This window comes from Podarcis melisellensis, assembly GCF_964234715.1.
Source record: "Podarcis melisellensis genome assembly, chromosome: 8".
NCBI classification, from domain to species: Eukaryota; Metazoa; Chordata; class Lepidosauria; order Squamata; family Lacertidae; genus Podarcis; species Podarcis melisellensis.
This window is the reverse complement of record NC_138540.1, coordinates 72,430,397-72,441,171: the sequence shown is the minus strand read 5'-3', so window position 1 is coordinate 72,441,171 and position 10,775 is coordinate 72,430,397. Positions and strand designations below refer to the sequence as shown.

General features: G+C 46.0%; 1 protein-coding gene across 1 annotated transcript in view; it reads right to left on the bottom strand.

Moving 5' to 3' along the window:
* Window positions 1-3,486: 3,486 nt before the first annotated feature.
* The window catches only part of LOC309375089 (IgGFc-binding protein-like), a 32,823-nt gene continuing 25,534 nt past the window's right edge, over window positions 3,487-10,775 (bottom strand). The window contains exons 15-19 of the mRNA XM_081920472.1: window positions 10,107-10,677; window positions 8,475-8,674; window positions 6,329-6,709; window positions 4,966-5,292; window positions 3,487-3,701 (exon numbers count right to left, since the gene is read on the bottom strand). Of these exons, the coding sequence (XP_081776598.1) occupies window positions 5,002-5,292; window positions 6,329-6,709; window positions 8,475-8,674; window positions 10,107-10,677 (1,443 nt within the window). The 3' untranslated portion in view covers window positions 3,487-3,701; window positions 4,966-5,001. The remainder of the gene's footprint in view (window positions 3,702-4,965; window positions 5,293-6,328; window positions 6,710-8,474; window positions 8,675-10,106; window positions 10,678-10,775) is intronic.

Here is a 10,775-nt window from a genome sequence, read left to right as displayed (position 1 = left end):
AGGCCTCTGCCCAGGGCCACCAATTAAAACCTTCGCAGGCACCCTGGTTATAATAATAATAATTTATTATTTATACCCCGCCCATCTGGCTGAGTTTCCCCAGCCACTCTGGGCGGCTCCCAATCAAGTGTTAAAAACAGTATAGCGTTAAATATTAAAAACTTCCCTGAATTCATATGTCTTTTAAAGATAGGATAGCTGCTTATTTCCTTCACATCTGAAGGGAGGGTGTTCCACAGGGTGGGTGCCACTACCAAGAAGGCCCTCTGTCTGGTTCCCTGTAACCTCACTTCTCGCAGTGAGGGAAGCACCAGAAGGCCCTCAGCGCAGGATCTCAGTGTCCGGGGTGAACAATGGGGGTGGAGACGCTCCTTCAGGTATACAGGACCGAAGCCGTTTAGGGCTTTAAAGGTCAGCACCAACACTGTGAATTGTGCTCGGAAATGTACTGGTTCCTGCAAGGCCAGGTTGGCAACCCCTTCAAAAGGCTGTGGGTCTGCAGGATATCAGACTGGGGCCTCTCATAAGTTCTACTTGTAAATTATAGTTCCAGGGACTCACTGGGAGAAGTCATGCACTTCAAATAGCTCAGTTGTTTAGAGCATGGTGCTGATAACGCCATGGTTGCAGGTTCAGTCCCCGTAAGGGACAGCTGCATGTTCCTGTATTGCAAGGGGTTGGTCTAGATGATCCCCAGGTTCCCTTCCAACTCTATGATTCTATGAAATGTGTGTTAAGTGTACTTCAAATGAATGGCATGGTGCATGTGGCCATAGTGGAGCACACACATCTGTAAATGTCACCCACCAAAGTGACCATGGCCAACTCAGTCCCTAGACTGAGCTGAGTCTCAGCCGCCCATTCCAAACCAACAGATTTCGGCGAGGTTCTTGCCAAGTTAAACAAAAAAGTGTGGAAGCCAAATTTCATGGGTTTGCGTAAGAGGAGGTTCAGGATTCTGCTGGACTGATCCCGGAGTAGAAGTCTCAAGCCTATACGGACCATTACATACCCCAGAGCCAACATTTGTTCATCATTATTTGCAAGAGGGGGAGTGGAAACAGATGGTGCCCTGAGGGAACAGCTGACGAATAATGGTCTCTGTTGAACATAACAAAATAATTTATAATAATTGTGGAAATGAAAGGAAAATGTGAGCAAAGGGGAAGAAATGAATGAAGTGGGACGGTATTTGGGAGACTTAGAGAGATGGATATGGGTATTAATGCACCACTGTTATGAGATGCGGGGGGGGCGCTGTGGTATAAACCACTGAGCCTTGGGCTTGGCGGTTCGAATCCCTGCGACGGGGTGAGCTCCCATTTCTCGGTCCCAGCTCCTGCCAACCTAGCAGTTCGAAAGCACACCCAAAAGTGCAAGCAGATAAATAGGTACCGCTCTAGTAGGAAGGTAAACGGCATTTCATTGCGCTGCTCTGGTTTCTCCAGAAGCGGCTTAGTCATGCTGGCCACATGACCCGGAAAAAGTGTCTGCAGACAAACGTCAGCTCCCTTGGCCAGTAAAATGAGATGAGCACCACAACCCCAAAGTCATTTGTGACTGGAATTAACTGCCAGTGGTCTTTTACCTTTTTTTATTTTGAAACTGTGATATGTACTGTTGTATGTACAGTGTTACCTTGGGTTACATACGCCTCAGGTTACAGACTCTGCTAACCTGGAAGTAGTACCTCGGGTTAAGAACTTTGCTTCAGGATAAGAACAGAAATCGTGCTCCGGCAGTGCAGCAGCAGCAGGAGGCGCCATTAGCTAAAGTGGTGCTTCAGGTTAAGAACAGTTTCAGGTTAAGAACGAACCTCTGGAACAAATTAAATACTTAACCCGAGGTACCACTGTATTTGTATATGTGCTGCTTATTTTAGGGAACCTAGCATATTTTATATAATAATAATAATAATAATAATAATAATAATAATAATAACAAATTATTATTTATACCCCACCCATCTGGCTGGGCCTCCCCAGCCACTCTGGGCGTCTTCCATAAAAACCAAAAATACAGTAAAATATCACACGTTAAAAACTTCCCTGGACAGGGCTGCCTTAAGATGTCTTCTGAATGTCAGGTAGTTGTTTATCGCTTTGACATCTGCTGGAAGGGCGTTCCACAGGGCGGGCGCCACTACCAAGAAGGCCCTCTGTCTGGTTCCCTGTAGCTTTGCTTCTCACAATGAGGGAACCGCCAGAAGGCCCTCGGCGCTGGACCTCAGCATCCGGGCAGAATGATGGGGGTGGAGACGCTCCTTCAGGTATACTGGACCGAGGCCGTTTAGGGCTTTAAAAGTCAACACCAACACTTTGAATTGTGCTTGGAAACATACTGGGAGCCAATGTAGGTCTTTCAAGACCGGTGTTATATGGTCTCGGCGGCCGCTCCCAGTCACCAGTCTAGCTGCCGCATTCTGGATTAGTTGTAGTTTCTGAGTCACCTTCAAAGGTAGCCCCACGTAGAGTGCATTGCAGTAGTCCAAGCGGGAGATAACCAGAGCATGCACCACTCTGGCGAGACAGTCCACAGGCAGATAGGGTTTCAGCCTATGTACCAGATGGAGCTGGTAAACAGCTGCCCTGGACACAGATTTGACCTGTGCCTCCATGGACAGCTGTGAGTTCAAAATGACTCCCAGGCTGTGCACCTGGTTACCCCATTCAGGACCAGGGAATCCTCCACACCTGCCCGCCTCCTGTCCCCCAGAAACAGTACTTCTGTCTTGTCAGGATTCAACCTCAATCTGTTAGCCGCCATCCATCCTCCAACCACCTCCAGACACTCACACAGGACCTTCACTGCCCTCACTGGTTTTGATTTAAAAGAGAGGTATTAAAAGTTTAAATGAAATTAAGTGGAAGGATTTGCTGAACTAACATAATAGAAATTGGAATACAGAGAGGGGAGGTATGGGGAAGTCGGGAAAGTAAGGTATAAGGGGGGGAAAAGGCAATGAAATTATACTTGTTATTTTATGTTGTGTGTTTTTGTGTGTGTGTTACATTATTGTTTTATGTTGTTTTTATACAATTACTGGAAAACTCAATAAAATTCTTTAAAAAAATAAATAAAAGAGAGGTAGAGCTGGGTATCATCCACATACTGATGAACACCCAGCCCAAACCTTTATTTATATTTTATACTGCTTTATGCATGTATTTTATATGGCTATTTATTTTATATCGCTTTTATATAAAGCAATGTTTTGTGGGACACACCTTTTCTGCTGCATTTATACTGTTCTGTTCCATTTGGAATGTTTTTGTTTCGCAAATAATTGTAGCGGTTTTTACAACTGTGCATTGTAGTCTGCCCTTGGACCTTATGGTGAAGAGTAGTCCAACAAGCTCTGTGGACTTAAGGATGAAGAACACTGCTCTAGATCATATTGCTTCCTTGCCTTCTTGCTTGAACATCGCCTTCCTACCAGACCTGTCACATCTCTGCATATTCCCAGAGTTAAAATCATGCCGACAAAGTGAAGTTTGCCAAAAAAAAGCTTTATTGATTCTTAAGGAAAAGTGCCATCATTTTATTAGGCGGTCAGAGTAAACCTGATAACAGGTTGAGCAACTGTGAAGCCAGGGAATACGCCATACCAAGGAATTTTGCCCCAGAGTTTAAATGCGAAGTTTCTCCCAGAAGCAGCATAGGGAGGAGTTCATTTTGCTTCAGGCACTTTTTAGGCCTCACTAGAAGAGAAAATTGTGAAGAAGGCAATGCGAGTGTATTTACGTTTCAGTAAGAATCTTCTCAATGCTTCCTGCAGCACTGTAGAATTTTATTTAACATGTAACGGCTCAATTTGCAATGACTTTGCTCTCTGCATGTAATTAATCAATTACTCCTGGTTTTACAACCTGCTGTTTGCTACCAGATGCTATTTTTTTCTATCTGTAGGGAATAACTGCCTGCCTGCTATCCAGCCTGCTCTCTGGGGGAAGGGAGCATGGCAGGAGCTGCCTTGTCCTCCTGGCCTGGACACTGTTACCTTCCCTGCTCCTAGATTTGATCTGAGATGGAATGATGCTTCCAGGGAGAGCTGCTCTTTTTAAAAGACAAGAACTTAGAAAACTCCAAGACCCGTAACTTGAAGAGTTGAGTCTGCGTTTGAGTTTTCCATCCTTCCTCTTATTCCTGGTTTCACCCCTGCAAGTATGCAGGCAGGGATTTAATAACCAATTTTTGAAAACTGCTCTGAGTGCCTTTTTAGCTAATGAGCAACTTTCCATGGCCTTACTTCTGCTAAAAGACTGATACTGATACACTGGAAAGATAATACAGTCGTGCCTTGGTTCCCGAACGGCTTAGTTGCCAAACAAATTGGCTCCCAAATGCCGCAAACCCAGAAGTGAGTGTTCTGCTTTGCGAACATTTTTCAGAAGCCAAACATCCGACACAGCTTCTGCTTAAGCGCAGGATGCTCCTGCAGCCAATCGGAAGCCGTGCCTTGGTTTCTGAAACAGACTCCCGGAACAGTCAAACAGACTCCCGGAACAGATTAAGTTCGAGAACCAAGGTACCAGTGTACCATGCCCACCTTTGAATGAAGAAGAGTTTGGATTTGATATCCCGCTTTATCACTACCGGAAGGAGTCTCAAAGCGGCTCACAATCTCCTTTCCCTTCCTCCCTAACAACAAACACTCTGTGAGGTGAGTGGGGCTGAGAGACTTCAGAGAAGTGTGACTGGCCCAAGGTCACCCAGCAGCTGCATGTGGAGGAGCGGGGAATCGAACCCGGTTCACCAGATTACGAATCTATCGCTCTTAACCACTACACCACACTGGCTCATGAAGGATAGAAGATATGACCACACTTGCAACATGCAAATGGATTGCTTTTAGACATAGAGTATGTATGGATAAATACACTGATATTTGAAATCAATTTTTTCAGAAAGCATAATGACTTCTTAATAGGTATATATACTTGTTAGAATAACTGCAACACTTACATGTCCTCTTTGGTCAAAGACCTTTCTCAGAGCCGCTCACTTAGCACAGAATTCCCCCTCCTTCCAGACAGCAATGACCTCAGACAAGCTTCTTGCTACCTTCCCACTGGGCAGCTTCAGGTCATCAGAGCGATTTCCATTGAAGTTCCCGCAGGAGGCACAGAGCTTTCCTGCCAGGCTTTTGCAGACTTGCACCTTCATTTCCCCACGAGGTCTGAGCAGAATTTTTACTTCAGAGGCCAAATGAATAGTTATCCCGTCTTGAGAGAGGCTCACGTGGGCATCTTCAGATACCTTTGCTGGGAGCGTAATTTTGCGCCCATTGGCCTAAAGTGCAGAAAAGGAGGGAGAAAGGTGTTGGGTTAATGGGTGGAGCAGGGCAGGGAAACCTTTTCAGCCTGAGGGCCACATTCCCTTATGGGGGGGCCATGTGCCAGTAGTGGGTGGGACCAGAGGCAAAAGAGCCGAGGCAATGGATGGCCGCACACTTATCTTTGTATAAAAGGTAAAGGGACCCCTGACCATTAGGTCCAGTCGTGCCCGACTCTGGGGTTGCGGTGCTCATCTCGCTTTACTGGCTGAGGGAGCCGGTGTACAGCTTCCGGGTCATGTGGCCAGCATGACTAAGCCGCTTCTGGTGAACCAGAGCAGCACATGGAAACACCATTTACCCTCCCGCCGGAGCAGTACCTATTTATCTACTTGCACTTTGACGTCCTTTTGAACTGCTAGGTTGGCAGGAGCTGGGACCGAGCAACGGGAGCTCACCCTGTGGCGGGGATTCAAACCGCCAACCTTCTGATCGGCAAGTCCTAGGCTCTGTGGTTTAATCCACAGCGTAGGCTATAATTATGTTATTTTTTTATATACATATATGTTGGAAGCAGTCCAGAGTAGCTTGGGCAACCCAGTCAGACAGACAGGGTATAAATAATAAAAGGATTATGATTGAATATGATGTCCCTTCTCTATTATCCATCTAGGCAACCAATATGCATTATTCCTGCTGAAGTGCTATGATAAGAGGTGTGGCCAAGGAAGGGGGAGTGACCTGGGAAGAGTCCCATGGGCCAGATAGAGATGACTTGATGGCCTCAGTTTACCCTCTCCTGCTTTGGTCAATGTGATCTCGGGATGCTGCTCAACTACAATTCCCAGCGTCTCTCACCTTGGCCGGGATGACTAGTTGCTTAAAGAAGCCTGTTGCTCTGTTGGTGAAAGCCTAGCAAGGTTTTGCACTTCGGCAGCACAACATTAAATCTACTCAGGGTAGATCCACTGAAATGAATGAACCTAAGTTAGTCCTGTCCATTGTGTGTGACTAACACTGGACGCAAACCAGGATCCTGCACCGGGAACTTACCCATGCCTCCTTATTTGGTTTTACAGTGAGAAACAGGCATTTGAAAAATACATGTATCGTTGTCACTGCTGGCAAATCCCAGCCGTTGTGTTTGTCGACAACTGCCACAATCTTGAACCAAGAGGGGTCACTGCCATTGCAAAGGGTTGCAACCTCGTAAGCCCCTAGATATAGAATTTTCCCAGAGACACCGTCAAAGGAAGTCACGTGTGCTCCAGGGAGGATGGCACACTCTCCGTTTGGCCTTATGCAACCGCGCACACCGTTATGGAGGGCACAGATTTCTCCTTGCTGGCAACTGTTTTCTGCACAAACCAGTTGGCCTGATGGGCGGCAGGTGCATTTTTTCAGGCAGTCTTCTGAGACAATATTCTCTCCAGCCTGTAAGATTTACAGCCCAAGAGAGAGGGAAGGGGAGAAAAAAGAATGAAAATTTAAATGCAAATGTTTTAAAATATTATTATTTTTAATTCAACATGTACAAGCCTGAGTACTTAGAATTACTTCTATAAAGCTACAATCTAGTACACCAGTGCTGCATAAATGATAAATTGATAGTAAAATGGATATTAAAATAGGTCACATTTTGTACTTTAATACGTTTACTCATACTATTTTCGCATGAACTCTACGCCATGCTAATCAATGGATGTGAAACTGACATAGACCAGAAAGAGACAGATATATCTATCCCTGTTAACAACAGAGACATTCAATGGGGCAGAGAATAGGGAAGAATCTAATCTGGATTCTTCAAAGGGTCCAGATTTATATGTCATAGCATGCTGCATATAACATTATCAGGATCATGCAAAGTCCCAGAAGCCTTTCAGATTTTTCTGGCCCCTTGTCAAAGTCCAAAATGGAAGCAAATAACTTCCCCTCCCCAAATACAGTGGGCAGGTCTGGACTCAGTACATCCATCCTCTCACTAACTCCTTTGTGCTCAACATGTTTGGAGGTGAAACCCTGTTCTTCAGGGGTCAAATAAAGCTTTGTTATATAGCTGAGGTTATATAGCTCTGTTGGAGCACAGCCTGGACAAGGAATAGAGTGCCCATCTGTCCTCCTTTGCAGTCCTCTGTTTGAAGGCCTGTCTACTGTCCAGTATAAAGAATCATTAAAAGGAAAAACAGGAGTTATTGCCCATCAACAGTTCAGTGGTGTGCCTAACCCTCTCCCACTCTGGTGCAACTCAAATAATACCAATTATTTCAGATGTTAAGTTTTCTTGTGTCCATCATCTCCAAGGATTTTCACACAGCCAGTTGCTTATTACAGGTTCCACCTCTTGGCTCCTCAACTCCTCAAGGAGGAAAGTGCTTTTCTTATCAAAGGTTTTCTGCTGTGATGTGCAGGCCTTCTTAGTTACCTTTGTTATAACCTCAGGTCTCCCCCACCCCCCATCTCTTTCTCCTTCCCAGCTGCTCCTCTCACATCTGCTTCCCTCAGCCTCCTTCCTTGGCCTCTGCAACAGCCAGCTTTCTCTTGCTGTCCTCCCTCTCTCCTTTAGTACTCTGCCCCACCAGTTTTGCTGGGCCAGAGGCTGCCTCCCTCTATTCTTATTGTATCTCCTTTGCTCCACAATCTTGGCCTTTATCAGCAACTCTTCCTCCTTTTCGTCTCTCTGTGTTTTGCTGCTGCTGTCAGCCTCACCAGCTGTCCTTTATGAGGCCGAGGTGGGCATGAGAAGGTGACAACCACCCTTTGACATGGTGTGCTCCTTCAAGCCTCTCACAAGCATGCATATACTGGTACACTCACCTATGTTACTGTTGTGAAAATTTGAGTTCAGCACAAAGCAATGCATGAGTGGCAATCCGATGGAGGGAAGAGATACCAGCCCTTGCAGACTCACTAAGGGCTCATGTAGACTTCCGCTTGTCCCTTGCCTAGATGTTTTCCACTTGTCCTGTGCTTTCCAAGCTGTTTTGCCTTTGCCCCACCTCTTCCCCTTGGAAAACCCTTTCTATAATGCTAAATTGGAGCAATCTGCAGAATACCTAATCGCCATTTGTTCCAATTTAGTGCTAAACCATGGGTTTTCCTGGTGGAAAGCGGCAGGGCAAAGGGAAGTGTGCGTGAGCTCTTAAAGTGGCACACACATATGCACAGACACAACAGTTTCCACAAGTGCTGGACTTACCTTGATGTAGCGCCCCTCATGCATGCAGCCACAGTTCTCTATTGCCACGCACCTCTCACCGTCAAACAGGTAGCCACTGTCACACTGACAACCTTCGAAGCATTTCTTTGAGCATTGGCCCGGAGTGGACAAGCTGGTGCAGGTGGAACCACAGGTCCTTGCACACAACTCGTAGTGGCTGTTGGGTGGGCAAGTGAGAGCTGAGAAGAAGGAGAGAGAGGACCAGGGGTTATAGGAGGCAGGAACAGTTCAGGCAGGTATAGCTAACCATTCTTAAATTCTGAAGCATTTCATCCATATAGGACACCCCTCCACTCACCGTTCCATCTCTGGCTGCTTTACTGTCCCGTATCAGGGCTTATTTTTAAGGGCAGCAATAAAAGGACATAGGTGCTGGCATCGTCAAAATGAGGGCTGGAGAAGCAGGCCAGAGTTTTATTTTCCCCAACCCGGCAGGACAACTTTGACAGGTGAGTGGGACCTCCTACCTGCCCATCATCTGATGTCATAATGATGTCAGGTGCTTCACAAGTGTCAAAGTTGAAAGAGCTTGCAAAGCGCTTTGCCTAGTATGTCCCAAACACCCAACAATCTGCAAATTGACACGGGACTGGGAAGCACACAATGCTTCCAGCTGGTGGTGGAGCATTTGGAAAGCACTTGCACAAAGCAGTTTGTAAGTTCTGTGCTCAGTGCTTCTCAAATGCCAGGCACAATGTGCAAAGCTTGCAAAGTACTTCCAAAGCTCCTGGAAAACCATGACTCAGTTAGCAGGGCCTGCAAAGCCCCTTTTGGCCAAGCCTCATTCTTACCTGTGCCACACCTGACATCATAGCTGATATCAGGTCTATGTAGGGCAAATGGGTGTAGTTTAACCAAAATGGCTTAATAGGCCAAATGGAGCAGTGTGGAGGGTCTCATTTCTCACCCTGATCTAAATGCCAGACCCTCCAAGTGTCCCTATTTTCCAGGGACAGTCCCGGATTTACAGAAGCCATCCCGGTTTCTGATTTGATCCCAGAATGCCTTGCTTTTCTTTAGGACATCCCTATTTTCATCCCTATTTTCATTGGAGGGAATGGAGTTATGTGACCGCCGAGCCAAGGAGATAAGTAACTATACAACCTTTAGAAGAAATCTGAAGGCAGCCCTGTATAAGGAAGTTTTTTAAAAGTTTAATGTTTTATTGTGTTTTTATGTATGTTGGAAGCCACCTTGAGTGGCTGGGGCAACCCAGTGAGATGCGTGGGGTATAAGTAATAAAATTATTGTTATTATTATTATGGAGCAGGACATCCCTATTTTCACTGGAGAAATGTTGGAGAATATGAAATGCTGATTTAAATGTTGACCATGTTCTCCCACTGTGCTCCTCCCAATGGCATATATTAAAGTGGCTGTCTATTCTGACACAGTGGAGTAGCCAATATGGTGCCCTACAGTTGTTTTTGGACTCCAGTTCCCATCAGCCCAAGTCAACATGGTCAATGGCCAGAGTTGTTGGGAGCTGTAGTCCAGCAGCATATGCAGGGCAACATCTTGTCTAATATAGCAGAATGAATATTTTAAGCATCAGTGTGAGTGGGTGGGATAAAAAAGAAGGTGGTACTTCAGGTTGCTGTGCAAACTTACGGCAGAAGTTGTTTGTTCTCCAGGCTCCAATTGTAACTCCTGCAGCCTGACATACAGTGACGTAGGCCTGGATGCTCCTACAGAGAGTTTCTCTGGCACCATTGGCTGCACACATGTCATACAAACAGTGGTTGAAGAATTCGGTAGGGTCTACCAAGGAGTGACAGCTCCTGAAGGGGCCGGATTTGGCTTGGATCATTCCGCAGGAACTCTCAGGTCGGTACGGCGCTGTCTTGGCTGCATCACAGATGGGGCATTTATCTCCACAACCATCGGAGCATCTGACACCATCAATGGGAACCTTCCAAGAGGCCCCAAACTCGATCACATTCTGGGTGCTTTTCCCCGTAGGTAGAGTAAAGTCATCAGTCCTGTCACTATTGAAATTACCGCATAGGCCAGTGACATGTCCCTGGTAGTTACTGGGGACAGACACCAAGATATACGAAAAGGTATCAAAAAGGACTTTGAGACCAAAGTCAGACTGGACAATGATATTATTGCCTTCCTGGTTGGCCCAGAGTTTCCCATCCTTTGTCTTCATGGGCAGCGTGTAGAGCTGTCCATCCACCTGCATAAACCACAGAGAAGGTGACCATGTAAGGGGACAGTTTTAAATTACTATTATTTATTATTAAATGGATTTATCAACCACATTTTGGGGGGGGA